The sequence below is a fragment of the Rhinoraja longicauda genome, chromosome 23 (genome assembly GCF_053455715.1).
Source record: "Rhinoraja longicauda isolate Sanriku21f chromosome 23, sRhiLon1.1, whole genome shotgun sequence".
Taxonomy (NCBI): Eukaryota; Metazoa; Chordata; class Chondrichthyes; order Rajiformes; family Arhynchobatidae; genus Rhinoraja; species Rhinoraja longicauda.
Window position 1 is genome coordinate 25,714,036 of NC_135975.1, and position 24,007 is coordinate 25,738,042.

Here is a 24,007-nt window from a genome sequence, read left to right on the forward strand (position 1 = left end):
CAGAAGTTTGCCTTCAGGGAAGGTTGACAACATATCATCATTTCTCAGTCTTGAGTGTTTGAAGTCCTGATTGACTTTATAAAATAACCAAGAAATAACGATTTCCTCATTCCTACGTAATGGGACTATTCGAAACATAGGTATAAAACACATGTGAAACAGTACACCGAGCAATCAGCAGGATTGACCACTGCCAGATTGTTATCTGATTCACTTGCAAACTAATGCCATGAAGTTTTACATGTTTGTAAATACATTTGCTTTGTTTCTTTTGAAAGGTGAGATTTTTACTATGTATTATGTTTTGTAATTAAAGTAATGTAGCAGGTAGGCATTGTTATATTTATATATTTAGCCATTCTCTGATGTATGTATTTGATGAAAAAAATAAGTATTTTAAGAACAGATATAATTTGAAAGAAGTTAACTTAATTTAAGCAGATTATTAATTTACTTGTAATTTTGAGTTATTTTTTGTATAATTTCTGACAGCTTAAATGACCATAGGGATTCAAAGTTGGAACTCTATTGACTGGAACTTTTTACATGCAATATTTCAAGGTGATAGCTAAAATTACAGTATTGCCACAGAGAATGAAATATAATATAAGAAGATAACTGCAGATGCTGGTACAAATCGAAGGTTTTTATTCACAAAATGCTGGAGTAACTCAGCAGGTCAGTCAGCATCCCGGGAGAGAAGGAATGGGTGAAGAAGGGTCTCGACCCGAAACGTCACCCATTCCTTCTCTCCCGAGATGCTGCCTGACCTGCTGAGTTACTCCAGCATTTTGTGAATGAAATATAATGTTGCTTGAACATATTTTGGAGAACATAGTGAAATTTCACTTTATATTTCACATTACTATTGAGTGTACAACTTCAGATGTTAACCTTAAGTAAACAAATCTACAGACTAGCTAACATTTGTTTCAGTTTTCATCATTAACTCAAAATTGCTTGATGCAAAAAAGGTTAAAGGGATATGAATTCTTGATCTATGCTAGTACTAGAGTTTCAATTTTTTCATCTTTTTGGGTCACTGTTGTTTCAAATTTATTATTTTTTAACCTACAAAATTAGTTAAAATATATAATAACATCAATAAGATCCATTGATTTGACATATAATAAAGTCCCTCATCGTTCTGTCTCATACAGATGATTAAGATGCATGAGATTAAGATGCACTGTGATCAGTAGTTCTGTGTTGTTTGTGATATATATAAATGACTAGGATATAAATATAGATAGGTTGGTGGGTAAGTTTGCAAATTACATTAAAATTGAGGAATGCTGTCAAAGTATTGTGGGATATAGATTAGTTACAGAAACAAACAGAAATATTGCAGCTGGAGTTGTATTATCATATGCACCAAAAGTGAACAATGAAATTCTTACTTACAGAGCACAATAGATTTGTAAAAACACAGTTCTCAATAGATAACATAATAAACAAAACAAAAACAAAAAAAATTAAAAACCCAATATGGTGTCAAAACAAAACAAAGCCCGATGGCCCAAGTGCAAGCAAGACCATTTGTAGTTCGAAGTTTAGATGGAGTTCATAGTATTCAATAATCTGATGCTTGTTGGGAAGAAGAAGAAAAATGCCGACAAGAAGAAAACATCCTCGTTGAGAGAAAGGCTCCAATTATTACTTGGAGTCTTTTAAGTGCAGCAATTGGATGGTAGTGCTTTTAGGAAGCTAGCAATAAGTGTAAATCCCAATGTTAAAGGTTTCACATGCTTCTCTCTAAAATTTAAATAAATTAAATCATTTTCATGTGAGCTCTCTGATGCAGCAGTGAGTAGCAAATTAGGAGAAAAAACAGATTAGTTGTACTTACTAGGATGGCAATTAGTGTCAATAGGTCCTTGATCTACAAAGTGAGACTAGTCCAGGCATGAGGGCATGAATCATTCATTTCCCAAAGATTTTCATTAATCATAGTGATGACAGCCTTGGAAAATTTGCTAAGCAAAGAGCTCCAGGTAAAATTTTGTATCTCTGAACAGTAAATGAGAGTAGGCTCTTTGCAGATGGGCTGTTTTTGCTCCTGCCCTAAATTCCCAACTCATCTTACTTGTCCTTTCATGGCCTTAACGATGTGTCCAGTAATGAACACTGTCAGAGACTTCACCACCAATCCAACTAGATTGGATATCCCAGCAGCTAAATGCACGAAAAACATTTTCTATTACTAACTTAGAAAGGATTGAACAGCCTGCAGTTTGTTCAGAAGCAACATAGTCAAGTTCCCATGTCGGCATAGAGACCTTTGGAATGACAGTGTTCAACAACACTAATAAATGGCAAGTATGACATTTGAAAGTTGGATCAGAAAAGTATTAGAGAGCATCCTTTCAGAGTTGAGGGTGTCTAGTTTGTACTCCATGTAGCATCGAGAAGACTTGCTGCAAAATTTATAGATGATAAAAAGAACGGCTACTGTTTGGTAGTGGTCAGCAGAATGAATATTTTGGGTGTTATTTTGGGTACTAAACAGATAGGTTGCTTTGTCTTGGAATGTGCCTTTTGATGGGAAAAGTGGAAAATATTCCTTCAATCTCCCTACTTCTACCTTGTAGATAGCAGATTGCGGATAGCTTGCAATGTTAAGGAGAAAATCACACCGCAGAATACCCAGCTTCTGATGTATTCCTTAACAACAGTATCGATGTGGCTGCCCTCGATTAGTTTCTAGTCAATGGCAACTACCAGGATGTTAATGATGGGGGATTCAGCATTCAAAAATTATTTGAACATCAAAGCTTTATGATTTGATTCTGCCATGTTGAAGATAATCATTGTCAGGCACTTTTGTGGTGCATATATTGCACTACAAATGTTCTTGGACTCTCCTTTCATTAATTCAACAGAAAATGTTGGTTGAAAACTTCCTGGGACATCATTGGTATGTTTAGTGTGAGATTGAGATCTACCTGATGCATTAACTTACAACTTGATGTTTAGAATGCTCTCATAACTTTGTCACCAATTTATTGTGCAATCAACTTTCAAATTGGCATCAATCAGCTATCATTCCCAATTTTAAACATTACATAGTCTGTGATATTTGCAATTTGTTAATTATGGATGAAAAGTTATGTTGATCCTAAAAATTCAGTTTATATTTTATCATGGATTCTACGTTGTCCATTACTTTTCATTCTTCATAGTTGCACGATTTCCACCGGGCGGCGCCACCAGCAATGGCTGCCTCATCAACAGTCTGTCTGTCCTTTCTTCTGTTTTTGTTAATTTAAGTATGTTTTGGTGTTCCTTGGTTTGTTTTATGTGGGGGATGGGGGGGAGTTGGGGGAAACATTTTTTCAATCTCATACCTCGACGGAGATGCGATTTTTTTCCATATCGTATCTCCGTCCCCACTGCAGCCTAACATTGAGGAGTTGGTGGCCTTTCCTGGAGATTGGCCCGGCACTTCATGCTTCAACATCTCGGAGCTGCGAATCTTTTGTCGGGGATCGACTGTGCAGAGCTCCAATCGCGGGGCCTGTAGACTTTAACATCATGAAGCCCATGGTCTTTGGTAAGAAGAGGCCGACTCGGGAGTTCCATTTCACGGAGAGAGTTTCAACCACCCCAACGCAGGAGTTTGATCATCCCGACGCGAGGGCTTCAAACCATCGGCTGCGGAGGCATTGATCAGGGGCCCTGACTGCCAGATGGTTCAACAGCCCCGACCGTGGGAGAACAAAGTGGAAGATCTTTGAACTTTATTACCGTCCATCACAGTGAGGAATGTGGAATCCGCTGTGGTGGATGTTTATGTTAAATTCTATTTTTTTGTGGCTGTGTGTCTTGTTGCTTTTCACTGAGTATGGCTGTAAAGTAACTCAAATTTCACTGTACTTTAATTGGTACATGTGACAATAAATTGATCTTGAAATCTTGACTCTTGAAATTTGTTAGATTATAGGTAGTTTATCAGAATTATGTGTTTTTTATAAAGTCTGTCAGAGATTCAGAAGGCACGAGTTAATACCATGGGGATATGTTTTTTGTGTTTCTCAATGAGCGTGTTTTGGTGATATAGACTTTCTCTTTTTTAGTTAATTTTTAGAGTCCTTTGTAATGTATTTTTATGCATTGGCTCTTGAATATCAAAATCTCTATAGAATTATACAAAATTATCAATAATTATCTTATTCAGTCATAAATAAACAATAGGCTTTAGATATCTTAGATCATTTGAGTAAAATTGATTTTTGTTTAATACAGATAATGCCTTTGCCAGTGAAATAAATGGGGGTACGTTGTCACAGAACAGCCATGGTAAGTTAATATTTATAATACTGAAATAACCATGACATCATATAGGTTAATGTTACATCAGCATTTCGTATTTGGGTTTAGCAATTATGGTAGTTACCTCGCAATACTCCAGTGTGCAGGGGCCATCTTCTCTTCATAGGAAAGATTTTTGATTCTTTATCTCAGTGTAGTCCTCTGACTAATGTTACCAATTTCAGTGCTTTCTTCTATCCCATGCATTGCTTTTCTCTTGTCTCGTGCAATAGCATTCCATCAAACATCTGGCTATTGAAAACAGTAAACTAATTCCACCTTACTGGATGGATAAAATTTCCAAAACCCATCTAACTCAGCTTCTTCCTAAGATCTGCACCATCACAGTAAAGATTTAGCATGTTAAACAACCAATTAAGATGACACTGTGCATGAGTCAGAGAAAATAATAATTTAAAGACTTTGCCTCTTCTGCAGTCAAGTCAATCAATCCAACATAAATTCTTCAGTTTTGATGAAAAAGTAACTTGTAGCATTGTGTTTACATAAAACTAGAGATGTTTTTTAAATAAAATTCCATATTATAATGATATGTGAAGGTTCTGTTTATCTTTAAAATAAAAGAGCTTGATCAATGTTGTAGCCACAATTAGATATGGAATTACTATAACTAAGTTGAGTGTGGAATGAAAAGAAATAATATTTGTATTTAGAAAGCAAACCCTTTTTACTCCCGTTTTCTGTGAACTGTGTCAAATGCAAGCATTTTATTCTGCTTGATTTGAATGGGTCACATCTCATACAAACCTTAAGATTTGCACAAGATAACTTATTCTTTTCATTTCAAATATATAAATACACAATTATGTTAGGTCAATGCATTTCAAAACAATACAGGATTTATTATGTAAGCATATTCAGGCAACTAAATAACGACCGGTTGATTTTTTCCATTTCTTTAGATACTTGCAGCACATGGGGACAAGGAGCGATCAGGACCTACACCAATGCATTTTATTATTTTAGATCAAATTGTAACTACATTCTGAGTCGCCATTGCCAAGGTGACACAGAAGATTTCAATTTGGAGATTCGGCGTGACCCGAGTGGCAAATTGGAGCATATTTTCATAAACATTGAAGGTGCTTTCATCGTTGTGGCAAATGATACGATCAAGGTTAAAAACAATGTGTAAGTACTGCAGGATCAATTTTGATACTAATTAATTTTGAAATTGTGAGCAGAATAATTAATTGAAAGCAGAATGACTAGCAATTGCTAATTATCTAACTGGATGGGAAATTGCCTGGACCTGATGATGCCCTACATTCCAGCCATCCATCCACCCTATGGCATCCACCCTATACTGCATCTGGTCTCTGCCCTTGAACATGCTCGGAATTTCTATGTCCCTACCATGACTAAAATATTTCAAACAGTTCTGATGATGTCGGCTCCTATTTTACTTAACACAGCTGAATAGTACAGAAAGGAAATTATTTTGAGAAGTTTTACTGAAGCCTTTGAATAAAGAATAAACAAATGTACAAATGTGGAAATAATTCTGTATAAATATCAACGATATAATAATAATAATAATAATAATGCATTACATTTATATAGCGCTTTTCTAAACACTCAAAGACGCTCAAAGATATCACTATTTATGAAATATTCTACCCTCGGGTGGGCCCGTACATGGCAGCCTTGCCAAAAGCCTGTCTCGTCTTTTTCTTCTTTTGCTGTTTTGGTCTGTGTTTACTTGTATGTTTTTAGTGTACTTTTAGTTTTTGTATTATGTGGGGGTTGGGGGAAACCTTTTTTTTATCACTTTCCTCGACGGAGATGCAACTTGTTCAATGTATCTCTGTCTGCACTGCGGCTTTAATACCGTGGAATTATTTAAAATAATTCCAGTGCCAAAAAAAGATCTTTGATGTATGTCAACATTTTAAATGTCAATTGCTTTTTCGATCATTATTGCTTTTCCTCTGTAGAATAACAATGCCATATATTGACAAATTGGTCAGTATTCATCGATATGGAGTAGATGTACGCTTTATAAACAGGAAACAAACTATATCTATCATCTGGAATTACAACGATGCACTGTCGGTAAGAAAGTTTGAAGAGCATTTATTTTATTCTATATAAAAAATCAGTTCATAGATTTTAAATAATTTTAAGATTGTTGAAACCTCCTCTATGTATGTCATTTTCATACAGTGTTGAAAGAGAGCATTCTGTTGAATTTAAATTAAAAATTACTTTGAGAGAAAGGGTCTAATTTCCACATAATTATATACCTATTTCATGTGATGGAATATATTTTCGTATTTTTTAATTCCAGTCTTTCATTTTTAGATAACCGTGGATGTTCAATACCATGGGAAACTATGTGGCCTTTGTGGACTTAATGATGAAAATATCCCAACAACATATGGTAAAAACTAAATATATGCTATTTATATCACTATTTATAACTGAACCATTTAAAAAAACTTTCCCTTGATCTTTAAAATTTCATGAATAGATCATTTCTGAAATTGATAATTGGATCATTCTTTTTGGTGTAGATTTGGCGTTTACGCTTCAGGCCAACATGGATACAAGTGGTACCTGTACGACTGTGTTCCCAGAAGAAACTAGTTGCGACACAACTGATGTAAGTTGCATGAATAGGCAGGAATATTTAAGAAATCAGTTTACCAGAAAACAAGTTTGAAAGGCCTAATTTTTGTTTAATTCCTGTTCCAGTGCACATATTCTCACTCGAAGAATTGCTATTAAAATCTGTAATTCTACAACCTCAAAACAAGTTAATGTAACAAACATATTAAAACTACAAATCATTTCCTTCTGCTTATCATTAATGACCAGTGAGAGTTGAATCCCACGACAGGTCTTGATGGATCCCAGATCCCTTCCATTGAGTTTTATCGATGTTTGTAAACCTAGCTTCTAATTCAGGTTTCAGCTAATTTAAGATTCATTTTGATTTGTTTATAATTGCGCTTCCAAAAATCTCAGTCAATTAATAGGGAGAGTAACTGGTACAATTCTTTCCATTCCTCTTGACATTTTCAGTTCACTCCTTATATTTTAAACATTAGCTTAGTTTCTCAATTATTTTTCCTCTGACATGTGTAGAACTTTGAGAGTGGGCATTGGGTGATTGGTTCCATGGTCAATTAACTTTTTACATTGTACTCAAAGAGATATGGAATTTGCTGCCACAAGTTGAGTTGAAGGGTGAATTTGGATTTAAGAGAGGGCTAGATAAAAAGATAAAGAAAAAAGTAACAGGATAAATCATTGTGGATAGATGAAGTGGGGAAGAAAGATTCTTGAGTGGAGCAAAACCATTTGCAAGCACCTGACGTGTCAAATAGCCAGATTCTCAACTTCCAAGGTCCATGTTATCCTGTAATGCTGTCTGTCAGCATTACATATGGATACTTGGCAAGTAACCTACCAAAACCGAGCAGAAAATCAAAAGCTTCAGAAGGAAGAGGACAGGATGAACATAACTGAGATCAACATTTGCTTCCCTTGAGAAATTTCTAATCCAACATCTTTTAAGTTCTTATCTGCAGTCTGCTGATCTTGCAATACTGAAATCCTAATTAACAGAGCTGAAACACCAATGGTTAAAGGAAGCAGTTCGTCATTTGTTTCAACTATAACTTTTGGATAAAAGTTATAATTCTTTGGATGAGGGGATTAAGGGGTTTGTGGCCAAGATGACACAAAAATAGGTGGATGGGGCTGGTAGTGTAACATAGAAACATAGAAAATGGGTGCAGGAGTAAACCATTCGGCCCTTCAAGCCAGCACCGCCATTCAATATGGTCATGGCTGATCATCCAAAATCAGTACTCCATTCCGGCTTTTTCCCCCACATCCCTTGATTCCCTTGGCCCCCTGAGCTAAATCTTACTCTCATTTGAAAATATCCAGTGAATTGGCCTCCTATGCTTGGTGGCAGAGAATTCCACATATTCACAACTCTCTGGGTGAAAATGTTTTTCCTCATAGAGTCATAGAGTAATACAGTATGGAAGCAGGCCCTTCAGCCCAACTCGCCCACACCGGCCAACAATGTCCCAGCTACACGATTCCCATTTGCCTACGCTTGGTCCATATCCTCCAAACCTGTCCTATCCATGTACCTGTCTAACTGTTTCTTAAACGGTGATAGTCCCAGCCTCAACTACCTCTTCTGGCAACTTGTTCCATGCACCCACCACCCTTTATGTGAAAAAGTTATATTTCAGCAGGTTCTAACAGTCTACATTGTGACTTCAACCTCATTTGTAACCACAAATTACCTATCTTTTAAGAGTTGCAGGCATGATCTCAATTCGTGCCAACCAAAAAAAGCAACTATTTTACAAAATTTCAGTAAACTACTTGTGCTCACCAGGATGAGTATTAACTTACTGAGCAGAACTAGTTTACTGAAATTATGTAAAATAGTTGCTTTTTTGTTGTTGTTGCGTATCCTCTAATACATTATATGGGCAAAACTTAATAGAGAGTGTACCAAGGAATAAGATACACATGTATTTAGATGGGCAAGGGCTGATTAGGGATAGTTAGCACATCTGGGATAGTTAGTTAACTGGGAGATCATGATTGAGCTTTTATTTGAAGATGTGATCTAGAAGGTTGATGAGGGCAGAGCCGTGGACATATGTACATAGATTTCACCAAGCATTTGACAAGGTACCACATGGTAGGCTGCTCTGGAATCCAATGTCCATGGGATCCAAGGAGAGCTAGCTGACTGGATAGAAAATTGGTTTCATGGAAGGAAGCAGAGGGTGATGGTGGAAGATTGTTTTTTGGACTGGAGGCCTGTAACTAGTGGTATGCCTCTGCGTTTGGTGCTGGGACTATAGCTGTTTGTCATCTATATCAATGATTTGGATGAGAACGTGCAAGACATGATTAATAAGTTTGTAGATGACATTAAAGTGGGTAGTATTGTCGATAGCAAAGATGGTTGTCAAAAATCGCAGCAGGATCTTGATCAGTTAGGTAGGTGGGCTGAGAATGGTTGATAGAATTTAATACAGAGAAGTTGGGGGTGTTGCATATTGGAAAGTCTAACATGAGCAGGACCTGCACAGTGAACGGCAGGACTCTGCAGAGTGTTGTGGAGCAGAGAGATCTAGGAGGTCAAGTGCATAGTTCTTGAAAGTGGCATCACAGGTAGATGGGGCTATCAAAAAGGCTCTCAGCACATTGGCCTTTATCAGTCAGAGTATTTGTTATAGAAGTTGCGAGGTCATGCTGCAGTTGTATAAGACATTGGTGAGGTCATATTTAGAGGAAAGATGTTGTTAAACTAGAATTAATGCAGAGAAAATTTACCAGGATGGTGCCAGGGCTCGAGGGCCTGAGCTAAAGAGAGAATTTGAGCAGGGGGTTGAGGGGTAATCTTATAGAGGTGTATAAGATCATGAGAAGATTAGATAGGGTAAATGCACAGTCTTTTACCCAGAGTGCAGGAATCAAAAATTAGATGTATAGGTTTAAGTGAGGGGGGAAAGATTTAATAGGAACCTGAGGGGCAACTTTTTTACACAAAGGGTGGTAGGTGTATGGAATGAGCTGCCAGGGGAGGTAGTAGGGGTAAGCTCAATCGCAGAGTTTAAAAAAACATTTGGATTTGTACATCAGGCATGTGAATTTTTCATGTTTCCGCAGGTTTTCCACGTTTTTTGCATGGTTTCCGCGTTTTTCACTGTCAAATAAACAGAGAAATCACATTAAAAAAAAGAAAGAGAAAAACCCAATGTATAGACTTGTAATTTGCACTAGGGTTCCTCTAAAGGTCTCTAGGGGTTCTGCGAGAAATTCCCCCCCGCACGCCCTGGTAGTCTCCCCGAAAATGTGGCACCTAAGCTGGGCAAGGCAGCCAATCTCGACCTCATCAGGACTTCCATGGCCAATTTGTCAATTTGGCCACGAGAAGTCGCTAGAGGTTCCGCGAGAAATCTGACCCCCCTTCCTTCCCCGTGCCCTGGAAGTCTCCCCAGAAATGTGGCAGCTAGGCTGGGCAAGGCAGCCAATCTCAACCTCATCGGGACTTCCATGGCCGATCGGTGTGTTGAATTTACAACCTGCAGCCGTGACTCTGGAACTCCAGCCCAGCTGGAGCCAGCACTTCTATCCCCATAGCCAACTTTCTTGGCCTGTTGGAGAAACCAGCAAAGCTCTGGAACCAAGAATGCCAGAAAATCAGTGGTGGAACTGTAATAATTAAATATTAAATTTAAGTGCAAGATTATGTAGCTAAATTATTTAAGACAGGGCTAAAATATAAAACACAACAGAAAAGCCAATTACCACCTTTTTGGGCAGATTATCAATTAATGTGCGAATTTACTTCAAACTGTTATTAGTGTACAGTGACATATTCACATTATTTTGTAATGTCTGTCTTTACTTTGAAATGCACTAAAAGAGGTTTGAAACTGGTAATTTCTGTAAATTTTCCAAAAAAATTCCAATTATTTGACCGCTGTTGAAAAAAGCACTTAGCTCGTTTCCTCTTTTTTTCACATGCTTGGGACATGGATAGGATAGATTTCAAAGGATATGGGTCAAACTCAGGCAGGTGGGACTAGTGTAGATGGGGTATGTTGGTCAGCATGGGAAAGTTGGGCTGTTTCCATGCTGCATTACTCTTTGATTCTATGCGATGGTTGTTTTTATTATCTAATGTTCCACTCATCTCCATTTTTGTGGGCAAAAATTTATATTGCACTGGAAGGATTTTGGTGCTGACCAGTGATCATGCTTGCAACTGGAAAATATCACTTATTTCTTTCTCCTGCTTACATATTGTATAGAAAGTAGATTTTAAGCGAAATAATTTATTTTTATGCTCAGATCTGTTCAGAAATCCCAAAACGTTTCAAGTCGTGTTCTTCTGATGCCATGAACAATAATTTCATGAGGATGTGTCGGCTGGATAGTTGTGCTTGTGGAGGTGCACCTGACTGTCATTGTGCCAGCTTTGGAAAAGCATCACAGGAATGTACACATGTAAATCCATCAATTTGGAAAGAATGGAGAAATTTGCACCAATGTAGTAAGTTAATCTGTAATGGACAGTCAAAACTTGAATTAAACTAATTTGAAGTGTAATAGATTCCTTGTTTCAACAAGATTTTGTTAATTATCTCTTGCTTAACTCCACTAAGCAGCTCTAATTATCAAATCAACAAATCTTTTCTTTCAGCACGACCTACCTGTCCAGAGAATCAGGTTTACCAAGAGTGTGGTCCTGCCTGTATGCCTACCTGCACGGATCCATTTTCTCAACAGCAGTGTGATCAATGTATTAATACATGTGGTTGTCCAGCAGGTAATGATATTTAACAGTTACTTATGGACTAAATAAGTTTTATCAAGCATTTTATTGAAGAATGGAGCAGACCATTCTGGACCATGTTCACAAATGCAACACGTGTGCACTTTTTACAGATGCAGAGCCACCCTCTACATCCTAAAGGCACCTGGCAAGGTGAAACAGGCTCTAAAAGTCCAGTAGTTCTCAGGCTGCAATCCAAAGGCTTCATCCTCGGAACACCATGATAGTATTGTGGGCTGTCATTGGCTATTTAACTGGTTTTTAATTTATCTGATAATTCAGCTAAATTTCAGAAGTACTCCACTGGATGTTCCAAAAAAATGTTCAAAATGTGAACATGCTCAAAACTCAAAATGTTCATATATTTATTCAAAATAATATGATAAATGAATAAGGAAATGTAATTTTAAAGCATTTTAACAAAACGTTTAATGTTTTGAATAACAAGAACACAAGCACTTACCTGTATTTAGCTTTGTCTACAAGGTTATGAGTTGATGTTCATTTGCCAAAACTCCTTGCGGTCAAGCTGGGAGCTGGATGCTCAATGCGTCTGGACATATGGGAGTACATCTACATTTTGACGGGCAAGCATTCAGAGATAAGCTGAGTTGTGAATGGCTGATAATTATCAACTCCCTTCAGAACTTCCAGCTGTCAGTCAATGCAATTTACCTGTGTTCAACACAACTGCATTATTATATTGGGAATGAAAATGCTCATTTAACTGAAAGGATGGCTTCCATTTGTGCTTGACATCCTCAATTGTATTTCTCAATTCCTTTTCGCAATAATATATAAAAGAAGGAGCATTTGATGTTTGGATATTTGTAGTGTGATAAAGCACAGCAAAGATATCCTTTTAAAATCTTTGACAAGATAAACATTTCAGCAGTTAATTTCCAGACAAATTACATTGTTTTTTGACAGAAAGTTATATATTTCATCTTTAGTGACAGTATCTTTGTAAAAGAAAATACTAAAACCAATCCTAACCAGTTGTCTGTATTGTGGACAGTTTTCTTAAAGAATTTGTAATTTTTGAAAATGTGAAGAGTTGTGGGAGAGTCCACCATTAGTTTTTTTCCCTCAATAGAAATCGATTAATTTGTAATTCTGTCCTTTTTGTACCAATCGTTCAATTCAATGGTTCAATAGTTCTTTATTGTCACATATGCATGGCACAGTTAAATTCTTTTGCACAATCCACAAATGCATAGTCACCATATTTTGGCGCCGTTTACAAAGAAAATGTCCAAAATCCGGTTCACATTCCGAACGTACCGGATCACCCCTGATCCAGGTAAGCCCCAGGCCCCTGTAGCCCTGTGACCCGAAGTCCCTCTCCTCTTGCCAATTGCCTTTGCATCCCGAGGGCACCTCCTGCAGCCGACCTTGATGGAGCTGGAGGAAATACACTGGTCCCTCTCCTGCAGGCCGACTTCCCATGTCCGTAGTTGCCAGTGGCTCTCTCCTCAACTTTGTGGTCCTTGGACTTCCGAGCAGCCCCCTGAAGGCAACGACTCGCTAGGTCCTTCCTCGCAGTGGCGAACCAGACTTGTCACCGCATGTGGCCGCGGGCAGTCCGCCAGGTCTTCGATCAAGTCGGCCCCGTCCCTGATGAGCCGCTGGTTGTTCACAGCAGCCGCCAGGTCCATTCTTGTACTTCCCTTCTCTGCCGCGGGCGCCTGTAGCAGAAGCAATCTTACTTCTCTGGGAAAGTTCACTGTTCTTCAGTAAACTTTTCATAATCTTCACATGAAAGTTACAGACTGTTTTGCTTTGAACAGATGAACTGAGGCATTTATTTCATTGTTCTTCAGGTACTGTTCTTAATAACCAAAGAGGTAATAACAGTTGCATCAGACCGATGGATTGTCCTTGTGAATATGATGGAACATTTTATAGCTCTGGAGAAATAAGAAATTCTCACTGCCGATCATGGTAATGACATAAATCAAAAGCATACCTGTAAAATTAATATTTGAATATTACAGCAGAGATAATGTGCTATAAATTTATTTCATTATGATTTTAGCACCTGCAGAGGTGGAATGTGGGAATGTACCGACCTTAACTGCGCTGCAACATGCAGCATTGAAGGAGGAACACATATAACAACATTTGATGGCACACAGTATAACTTGATCGGAGATTGTTCATACTATGCAGTAGTTGTACGTAAGCTTTTGCCTCGTCAACCGATTTTATTAATTCTTGTTTAATTTTTCAAAGATGCACTTTTGTATCTATTACCCGCATGCCCAGGAAATTCATTTCTGAGTTTTGAATTTCAAATTGCTTTTCACAGACACAGGACTGGTCAGTAAAAATTCAAATACATCCTTGTCAAGCAGCATATAAACAGACATGTTTACAACAAGTTGCATTCATCGTGAACCAGGTAAAATTCTGTGATTTTTTTCATTCAGGAACTTTATGTTTGAGTTAATTTTTCAGATAAATTTTATAACATTTGTCGTTCCATTCCAGAACACTTACACAATCAATTGGAATGGCATTTTTAATCAAAATGGAAATAAAATAGAATTGCCTCTCAGAAACGGTAAATAGTTTTCTTTCAATTAATCATAAAACCTATTAACCAGACAATAGTTAATGTGTACTTAACCAATTAACATTTTTTTGTCAGGTAATATCATGATATTTCAACAGTCATCACATTACATTCAAGTCCATGCCGTGTCTGGACTGAAGATGCAAATACAGATATTTCCCATCATGCAACTTTACATCTCACTGCCCAGAAGTGCCGAGGGAAGTACAAAAGGTACGACTAATTATAACAAATATGTGGGAACAAAAATTATCGATTACGAGCAGTGTTATGAGATGAAATCGCCAGACATTTGCTGAAAAACAGTGCTCTGTTTCACTTGCTATTTTATACTGCTCAGTCACTTTTGCTCTTTCTGAAACAATGTTCTAATCACATTCTTCATCAACACACCTTGTCTCTTTAGTTTATTTGCATATTTGACTTTGTTCACAGCCCGAATAAGGAAAATATTTAAACGTCAATCTAGTATTAAAGCTGCTAAAATCTAGCTGCTAAAAACGTCAATCTAGTATTAAAGCTGCTAAATCTCATTCAGAACCATAGGGTCTTAAAGGTGTACAGCACAGGAACAGGCCCTTCAACCCACCATACCAATCAAATTGGCATACTGGCCTTGTCCTCTTTGCCTGCATTTACCCATGCTTGCCCATAACTCTCTGAGCTCTTCCTATCCATATATCTGTCTTTTAAAAGTCGTAATTGTATCTGCTTCTATAGCTTTCTCTGGAAGCACGTTCCATTGGGGCAGCACTGTGGTGCAGGGGTAGAGTTGCTGCCTTACAGCACCAAAATCTCAGGTTCGATCCTGACTATGGGTGCTGTCTGCACGGAGTATGTACCTTCTCCATGTGACCACGTAGTTTTTCTCCAGGTGCTCCGGTTTCGTCCTATGTTACAATTACGTGCAGGCTTGCAGGTTAATTGGCTTCTGTAAATTGACCATAGTGTGTCGGTTAGAACTATTGTATGGTTGATCACTGGTTGGTGCATATTCGATGGGCCAAAACTGTATCTCTCAACTAAACTAAACCATTTATGGACCACCCTCTGAGTGACAACGGTTTGACCTGAGGCTTAAATCTCTTCCCAAAGTTTAAAATTCTCCACCCTGAGAAAAAGGCTACAAATGTTCACTTTATCCATGCCGTTCATAACCTTGTACACCTCAGCATAGTCACCCGTCAGCCTCCTTTGCTCCAAAGAAATAGTACCAACCATAAGACACAGGAGCACAATTAAGCCATTTGCCCCACTCTGTCATTCAATCACGGCTGATCTATTTTTCCCTCTCAATTCCATTCTCCTTTCTCCTCATCTCCATTCCAAAGGTATATTATTTTGTTCTGAGACTGTGCCTTCTGGTTCTCGACTCTCCCATTACTGGAAACATCCTTTTCACAAGCACTCTATCTTCGCCTTTCATTATCTGGTAGGTTTCAACTCCAGCAAGTACCACTTCAAACGCTCCTCATATGCTAACCCAATCAAGACCAAGATCATACTTGTAAATCTCCTCTTACTGCCGACTCAACCTGCAAATTAACCTTCTAGGAATCCTGCACCAGCATTCCAAAGTCCCTTTGCACCTCCAATTCCAAAATCCTCTCCCCATTTAGAAAGTAGTCCACCTTTATTCCTTCTACCAAAGTCTATAACCGTACACTTTGCAATGCTGTATTCCATTTGCCACTACTTGTCCACTGTCCAAGTTCTTCTGCAGACATCCTGCTTCCTCAACACATGCCTGCCCCTCCACCTTTCTTCCTATCAACCACAAACATGACTACAAAGACGATTCCATCATCCTGATCACTAATGTATAGCATGAAAAGTAGCAGACCTAACACAACCCCTACGGAACACCACTCATCACTGGTAGCCAACCAGAAAAGGCCCCCTTTATTCCCATTCTTTGCGGCTGCCAGTCAGCCAATCTTCTATCCATGCCAATACTTTGCCTCTAATACCATAGGCTCCTAGCCTGTTTAGCAGCCTCACATGTGACACCTTATCAATGGCCTTCCGAAAATCCAAGTAAACAACATCCATGCCTCTCCTCAGTCATTCCTGATTGTTACTTCCTCAGAAAACTCCAACTGATTTGTCAGGCAAGATCTTCCAATAACAAAACCATGCTGACTTTGGCCTATTTTATCATGTGCTTCCAAGTACCCCAAAACCTCAGAAATTTTACCAACCACAGAAGTCAGACTAACCAGCCTATTATTTCTTTCCTTTTGATCGCTCCCTTCTTAAATGGTGGAGTTACACTTTCGATTTTTCAGTCCTCTGCAATCATTCCTCACTAGTAGTTCTTGAAAAATCACATCCACAATCACTACAGCTACCTATTTCAGAACTCTGGGGTGTAGTCCATCTGATCCGGGTGACTTAATCACCTTCAGACCTTTCAGCTTCCGAAGTACATTCTCCTCAGTAATAGCGACTACACTAATTTCTGCCCCCTGATTCTCTTGAATTTCTGGCACATTGCTAGTGTCTTCCACTTGGTTGTTCAGTGTCAGAGGATTTAAAAAATATAAGCCGAGCCAAAAGTCTTGTTTCCATGCTGTATGACTCAATGGATTAGAACCACAATGGTGGGGTTGGTATGTCTTCATTAATGGGTGCTGAGGTTTGGGTTGGATTGCAAGGACTGGGTCCCATCAGGCAGGTCCCCATAAAGTATCATTTGGTTCTGATGTTCATAGAAAAACCCCACCTCTGAACAAGTGGCCCCAACTTGACAAGGTGAATTTGTGCAGATGGATCATTAGCTACTCCTGTGCATCCGAGGGCCCTCCATACATGATGCACATGGAGGACCCGAAGGAAAGATCAAAAATTTGTAATAGATGGAATTAGCCCACGATCCTGGTCAGCAATCCGTTTTGTAATGTAATTTGCCACATAGTATGCATAAAGATTGCTATAAACAAAATAATTTCTAAACCAATATATTTTTATTCATATATATGTTTAGGTGGGGAAATTTTGAACTTTATATTGAATGCAGTATTTATGAGGAAACAGTAGCTTCTGGGTTTTGAATTCCAGCCCCTGCATCAGCTCTTTTTGAATAAACTTCTAATATTGAGTTGATTTCCTTGCTATTGATAGAGACTAGTGCACATATTTAACAAGCATGTATCTTCACTGTCTGTAACCCAGGGGTCAGTTGCTTTTGTACAGCCTCCCTCTGATCAGAAAAGCATCCTATTTTTTTAGAATAGGATTTGGAATTGTTCCATGTTTGAGATTTAGAGATGCAGCATGGAAACAGGCCCTTTGTCCACTGAGATTAAGCCAAACATCTCTGATTACACTAGTTCTATGTCATCCCAATTTTTCATCCAACCCGTACACATTCGAGGCAATTTTAGAGGCCAATCAACCGCCAAATTTGCACGTCTTTTGGATATGGGAGGAAACAGGACTTGGAGGAAACCCATATGGTCACAGGGAGAAGGTATACTGTATTTTGGTGTTGAGGAAGTAGGGAGTCTGCAAAAGGACGTAGACAGATTGGGAGAGTGGACAAAGAAGTGGCAAATGGAATACAGTGTAGGAAAATGTACGATAATGCACTTTGGTTGAAGGAATAAAGGGATCTAAATAAATGGGATTTGGATATCAGAGGTGCAAAGGGACTTGGGAGTGTTGGTGCAGGATTCCCAAAATGTTAATTTACATGTTGAGCTGGTGGTAAGGAAAAGCAGATGCTAGCATTCATTTTGAGGGGACTAGAGTATAAAAGCAAAGATGTAATGCTGAGGCTTTACAAGGTTCTGGTGAGGCTACATTTGGAATATTGTGAGCCGTTTTGGGCCCCATATGTGAGGAGGGGTGTGCTTGTTTTGGAAAGGAACCAGAGGAGTTTTAGGAAAATGATCCCGGGGATGATTGGATTAACGTACTCATTTGGAGGCTCTCGGCATGTACTCGCTCGGGTTTGGAAAGTTGAAGGGATCTCATTTGAACCTACCAGATAAAGTGGATGGGAAAAGGATGTTGCCAGTAATGGGAGAGCTTAAAACCAGAAGGCACAGCATCAAAATAAAGTACGTATGTTTAGAATAGAGATGACGAGTAATTTATTTAGCTTGAGGATGGTAGATCTGTGGAATTCGTTGCCATAGACGGCAGTGGAGGCCAGACATTGGATATTTTTAAAGCGGAGATTGATTGGTTCTTTATTAGGAAGGGCATCAAAGGTTATAGGAAGAAGGCAGGAGAATAGGGTTGAGAGGAAAAATAGATCAGCCATGATTGAATGGTACAGTAGACTCAATGGGCTAAATAGCCTAATTCTACTCCAATGTCTTATGGTCATAGAGTCACAAGAAGAACATGCAAACTCATCAAAGACAGATCAGGACCGAACCCGGGTCTCTGGTATTGTGAGGCAATAAATGATGTCCTTCATCTCTGAAATCTATTAAGTGGTAGTTTAAATACGATGACTGAAAAGCCTCATAAACAGGCTGTCAATAACTCAGATAAGTTGCTTATCAAGAAACCAGCAAAATTGGAAAGATTGTATACTGCTCCATTTCCCAATAATACATCTCATTGATTTTACTTCAAAATAAAATAGGGTAGAGTGTAGAACTACTTGAAGCATAAATTTGTCAACCTCCCAACCCAAAATCACGTTAATGTGTCTGCTTTGTAAAAAATCTTTTCAACAATGTAATAATCTGTAGATCACTAATGAAATGATTTTTTTAATTTCATTCTTCTCTCAGAACATATTACAAAAAACATAACTGCTCTCTTGTGTTGACCTGAACTGTTTTTTTCCTCCAGGTTTATGTGGCACCTTCAATGCTAATGCAGATGATGATTTTCTATCTGCCTACGGCATGTTGGAAAACACTTACTTTACATTTGCTGATTCGTGGAAAGTCATGGAGGGATGCCCTTTACCAAATGTGAATCCCACATGTGTCAGCTCAGAAAATGGTACGTTTTTAAATGGCAAAATATTGTGTGATTAAGTGGTGAAGCAGCAATTTTCTTTTGTATGTTAATACTGCAAAATACAGTATACAGTACTTGCAAAAAAACTTGACCCCCACCGTCTCACAACTCCAATTTCTGCCTACATTATCATAAAATAAAAATAGATCTAGAAACCTATGCATACATCTCAGAGAGCTTAGTTTATTATTATCATATGTACCGAGGTACATATGATTTTGTTCGAAGTAGGCCGAATGGCCTACTCCTGCACCGATTGTCTATTGTCTATTGTTGTGTGCTATCCAGTCAAAGGAAAGACAATACATGATTACAATCAAGCCATCCACAGTATACAGATAAAGTTTAAAGTTGACTGAAAACTGATTTCCTCTAATTTAAAAAAATTGAAGCTGAGAGGCTGAAAAGCAAACATTTATGGAAGATTCAGACTTGAAAGATAAATTGTCATTATTGTTTTGGAGAAAAGATCATAAATAGGAAATATTGAGAAACTAGGGCTTCAGAAACAATCAGTGAAAGCAGATCTATTCTGTCCCAAGTGGATAATTCAGGTGAAATATTGTTCTGAAATAACGAAAGATGGAAATTGTCCTTGTTAATGACCACTGAAGTCAGAGCACCAGCTTCCTAAGAATTGGAGAAAAACTCCAACTGTAAACTGGAAGGGGTCACCTTCAATCATGTGCTCCATGTAATTTCCAGATCACAGATTCAGATCACTGAAATTAAAAGAGCAAATTAAACTGGTTTATTACACTTAAAATGTCAGAAAATTTACCGTTAATTCCAATGAATTGTACTTAAATTTAATTTATTTTCCTTCTTGCAACATAATTTAAAATAAATCATGCAAGTTCTGATAGAGGTCTATTTGAAGTCAGTATTTATTAACAGTCTGAATACAGTTTTAGTAAGAATACAGTTTCCTATAAACCATAACATTTCTGAAACAACTCTTGTTCAAGCTTGCTTAAGCCTAATCTTTGTGGTTTGAGGATTGCTAGACTGAGCTGACAATGGAAGTTAGCATTGAGTTAGTATAGTCCAGAGTATGAGTTCCTTAGTAGTCTGTTCTTGTGTTCCGACAACTGAAACCTTATCACCCGAGGGCTTGTGCAATGGCGGTAACTTCTATAACATAATTTGGGGTGGGGATGCTCGCGGGCAAGAACATGACCCAGCAGATAGACATCTAAAATAATGTTGACAGACTTGAGTTAATTAGTAGTTGAGGTTGCCAAGCAAGTTTGAAAAAGTTTTGAATATTATCTTTTTTAGCTTAATCCTCCGCAATTGTTCTCCTCCATTGAAATCTGTGAAAGTAAACTCCTTATTTCAAGTCTAAGCTGGCCAAAGTGAGAACCATATTGTTCATACTAGATGATAGGAATCTGAGTTACTGCATAAGGGACCAATGTCATGGAGAATTCAGTGAAATGTGGATATGTGCTGGCTATGCATGTGAATTTTGTCAAAGAATACTCATAATTTCCTCTGATCAAAGTCAGTTGGTACATGAGTAACATACAAAAGCTTTGCAAGCCTGTTTGTATAATCCTGGATAATAGGTCATTAGATAATTCATATTTTATGTAATTATAACTTATGTTTGTGTTGCAGAAATCTTTGCTAAAGAACATTGTGCCCAGTTGAAAAACCCTGTAGGAGATTTCGCCATCTGTCATTCCACAGTAGAATTTAACAAGTATTATGAAGTAAGTCAGAATTGTAAACATATTTCCGCAAATGATAATATGATCTGCCCGATCATCCTGGACCTGATCCACTACTTGACTTGCTGCCCATGGTCCCCACCCACCTTTGTGAATGTAGAGGATTGGATAAGTGACCCACTTCACAAGCTTAAATAGAGCCGACAAAGCTGAGTAATAGGCACACACAATTCGATTTAAACCAGCATCTGTACTTCTTTCATACACACTGAGTAAAAGGCACATTGTATCTGGTCTCTCCTCAGCACGTTACTGCCCCAGTACTGAGCTCATTGATGCAGATAGTCAGATGCACATGATCTTTGGAACACCTTTCCAATTTCCTGGCATCTGCCTGGATGTCCAAGATATTTTGAATAGATGATAGTCAGTGGTTCCCTTGAAAAGCAGTGTTTGCACTATTTGACCTGTGACAATCAAGCTACTACCTCAATACTTCTTGAGAAATGACTTTGAATTAAACAAGGTCCATATCATTTAAATAGGATTTTGTTTATGGTTCCAAATCTGAGACATGTGAATTAAAAGAAACCCATAGAGATCTTCTCCTTGTTTTTGTTTCAAATAAAGTACAGAATTACATTTGAGATTACATCAAAATTGCTTTGTTAGAACAGAAGTAAGCATTTTATTTATTTTTTATTTTATTTTATTTTTTATTTTTTTCCACTCAATACATACAATAGATTGACCATACAGTTGTGAAAGTTCAATAGTGCAAAATCATTGTATCAAAAATAAAACAATATTATCACACTTGATATTTTCTGACCGAAAAGAAAAAGGTGTAGGCAGAAGCCAAAGCTTGTTGTGCCTACCCTTAATATTTAACAAAATATATATATTTAAAACACATCATAAGTCAGAAGCAAATAAACAAAACATAGAAAGAAATGCAAATATACTCAAGAACATCATTTCTGTCATGTCAGTCATTTCTCAATGCTGATCACGTATTTTGTATCTTTCAAATATAATATTTTTAAAGTTAATATTAAAGAAGGCTTGGAATCAGATTGTGCTAACAATCATTCTGATACAAAATACTACCTGTGAACAAAATAATATGAGTAGAAGAATTACTAGAATTGTACGAGAACCTAAGTTGGTATTTTTTAATAATTTGTGTAAAAATTATGGCCTCTGGATGGTATCAAATTTTTGGTAATATATTAAAATGTAAATGGCTGCTCCATTGCATTGTTTATAAAGTAATCATGGTATCAATAATGGAGATATTTAAAATTGTAACAAATGTGTTTTGTGTTTTAGATGTGTAAAGTTGCCTCATGTAACTGTGAGAAGGTCACTGACTGCGTATGTGCTATAATGGGAGCATATGCCCATGCTTGTGCTGCAAGGGGTGTCATCGTGAGGAACTGGAGAGGATCAGTGTGCAGTATGTGATTTTTCAGTATTTGTTACATTATAATTACAGAAATAAAAATGATAGAGGAATACTAACAGTGGGTGGTGACCATTCAGTTATTGAGACACAAGAGATTGCAGATGCTGAAGGAACTCAACGGGTCAGACACCATCTGTGAAGGGAAGGGAGACATTTTGGGTTGGGACCCATCTTCAGATTGATGAAGTAGGTGGGAGAAAGCTGCAGAATGGAGGTTCGGGTGGTGCAAAGATACAGTTGGGGGGGGGGGGGGGAATGGATGATTAGCAGATGGGTGGAGATAATCATAGTCGTACAGAGGGTATTACTTTTAAGGAACATACTAGACCGTGAACACGTTGGGCCCAAACCTCTCCTGCATTGGTGCAGCACCCTCTCCTCCTCCCCTCCCCCTTCCCCCCTCCCCCTCACACCCCCCTCCCCCTCCTCCCCCTCCCCTCTCCCCCCTCCCCTCCCCTTCCCCCTCCCCTTCCTTTCCCCCTCCCTCCCTCCCTCCTCCCCTCCCCCATCCCCTCCCCCATCCCCTCCCCCCTCCCTCCTCCCCTTCCGCCCCTCTCCTGCTCCCCCTCCCTCCTTCCCTCCCCTCCCCTCCCCTTCCCTCCCCCCATTGTTGAAATGCTATTCATTCATTGGAACAATTAACAAGAGCCGAGTCTTATTTTAGAAATGTAAAACATGTGTTTTTTTCCCAATTGTTTGAAATAAGCATGGTTATCTGCAGTCAGAAAATGATTTCACAATATCTTTGCCAATTGCACATCTTGAGCAATTCGCCATGCAATTACTAGTGTTCAACCATATTTGGAATTCATGGCAAAAATCAAATGGCTTAATGGAATGTTTTTCCTTTTTAGGAGTAAATTGTCCCATATCACAGATTTATCATCACGATATGAGAGCCTGTAATCGTACGTGCAGGTTTCTGTCAAATCCTGATTTCACATGTGAGCTTCAAGATGTTCCAGTTGCTGGTTGCGGCTGTCCTCAGGGAAAGTACATGAATGATGAGAATGCATGCGTGAGCAGATCAGAATGCCCTTGTTATGTTGATGGTTTAAATCTGCCACCAGGACAAAGTCTAACTTTAAATGGAATGACATGGTCAGTGCTTTACATTTTGCTTTGTACATTTTTGGATTAAAGTACTTGCAACTATAAAATAAGAAGTATACTTTTTCTCTTAGTTTATGTCTCAATGGAGAGCTTTCGTGCCCTAATGCAAGAAATCCACCAATCTTACAAGGTAATATATTTTTAATCTGTTTAAACTATTGAAACACACAATTTAACTTTTTAATTAAATGAATGCACTTTGGTTGCATGAAAAAATAATTCACTTTTTTTTGTTAGATTGCAAGAAACAAAGTAAAATATTTTCAAATTGTTCCACTGCTGGTGCATGCAAGAGGACATGTGAAACGCTGTACAAACCATGTGTAAGTGAACACGAGCCAATATTCTTGGTCCATTTGTACAAAATGAAAGCCCAATGGGTCATGTATCTCAACATAATTCAGTTTACTAGGTGTCCGTCATAGGACAAATGGTGATCCATTCTATTATTTTTTTGAGGCAGTCCCTCAGGATCAAGCGTGGTTTCATTCTATTTTGGTTTTATGGGTTTGAAATGGCCACTAAGG

At 38.1% G+C, this 24,007-nt stretch overlaps 1 protein-coding gene across 1 annotated transcript in view; it reads left to right on the top strand.

Moving 5' to 3' along the window:
- The first annotated feature begins 229 nt into the window (after nucleotides 1-229).
- The window catches only part of LOC144604948 (mucin-6-like), a 66,755-nt gene continuing 42,977 nt past the window's right edge, over nucleotides 230-24,007 (top strand). Inside the window, exons 1-19 of the mRNA XM_078419870.1 lie at nucleotides 230-294; nucleotides 4,262-4,299; nucleotides 5,235-5,463; nucleotides 6,270-6,387; nucleotides 6,637-6,715; nucleotides 6,849-6,937; nucleotides 11,176-11,377; nucleotides 11,528-11,653; nucleotides 13,483-13,603; nucleotides 13,698-13,836; nucleotides 13,971-14,063; nucleotides 14,153-14,225; nucleotides 14,313-14,450; nucleotides 19,050-19,205; nucleotides 20,847-20,941; nucleotides 22,232-22,358; nucleotides 23,222-23,468; nucleotides 23,552-23,610; nucleotides 23,718-23,803. Of these exons, the coding sequence (XP_078275996.1) occupies nucleotides 230-294; nucleotides 4,262-4,299; nucleotides 5,235-5,463; nucleotides 6,270-6,387; nucleotides 6,637-6,715; nucleotides 6,849-6,937; nucleotides 11,176-11,377; nucleotides 11,528-11,653; nucleotides 13,483-13,603; nucleotides 13,698-13,836; nucleotides 13,971-14,063; nucleotides 14,153-14,225; nucleotides 14,313-14,450; nucleotides 19,050-19,205; nucleotides 20,847-20,941; nucleotides 22,232-22,358; nucleotides 23,222-23,468; nucleotides 23,552-23,610; nucleotides 23,718-23,803 (2,280 nt within the window). The remainder of the gene's footprint in view (nucleotides 295-4,261; nucleotides 4,300-5,234; nucleotides 5,464-6,269; nucleotides 6,388-6,636; nucleotides 6,716-6,848; nucleotides 6,938-11,175; nucleotides 11,378-11,527; nucleotides 11,654-13,482; nucleotides 13,604-13,697; nucleotides 13,837-13,970; nucleotides 14,064-14,152; nucleotides 14,226-14,312; nucleotides 14,451-19,049; nucleotides 19,206-20,846; nucleotides 20,942-22,231; nucleotides 22,359-23,221; nucleotides 23,469-23,551; nucleotides 23,611-23,717; nucleotides 23,804-24,007) is intronic.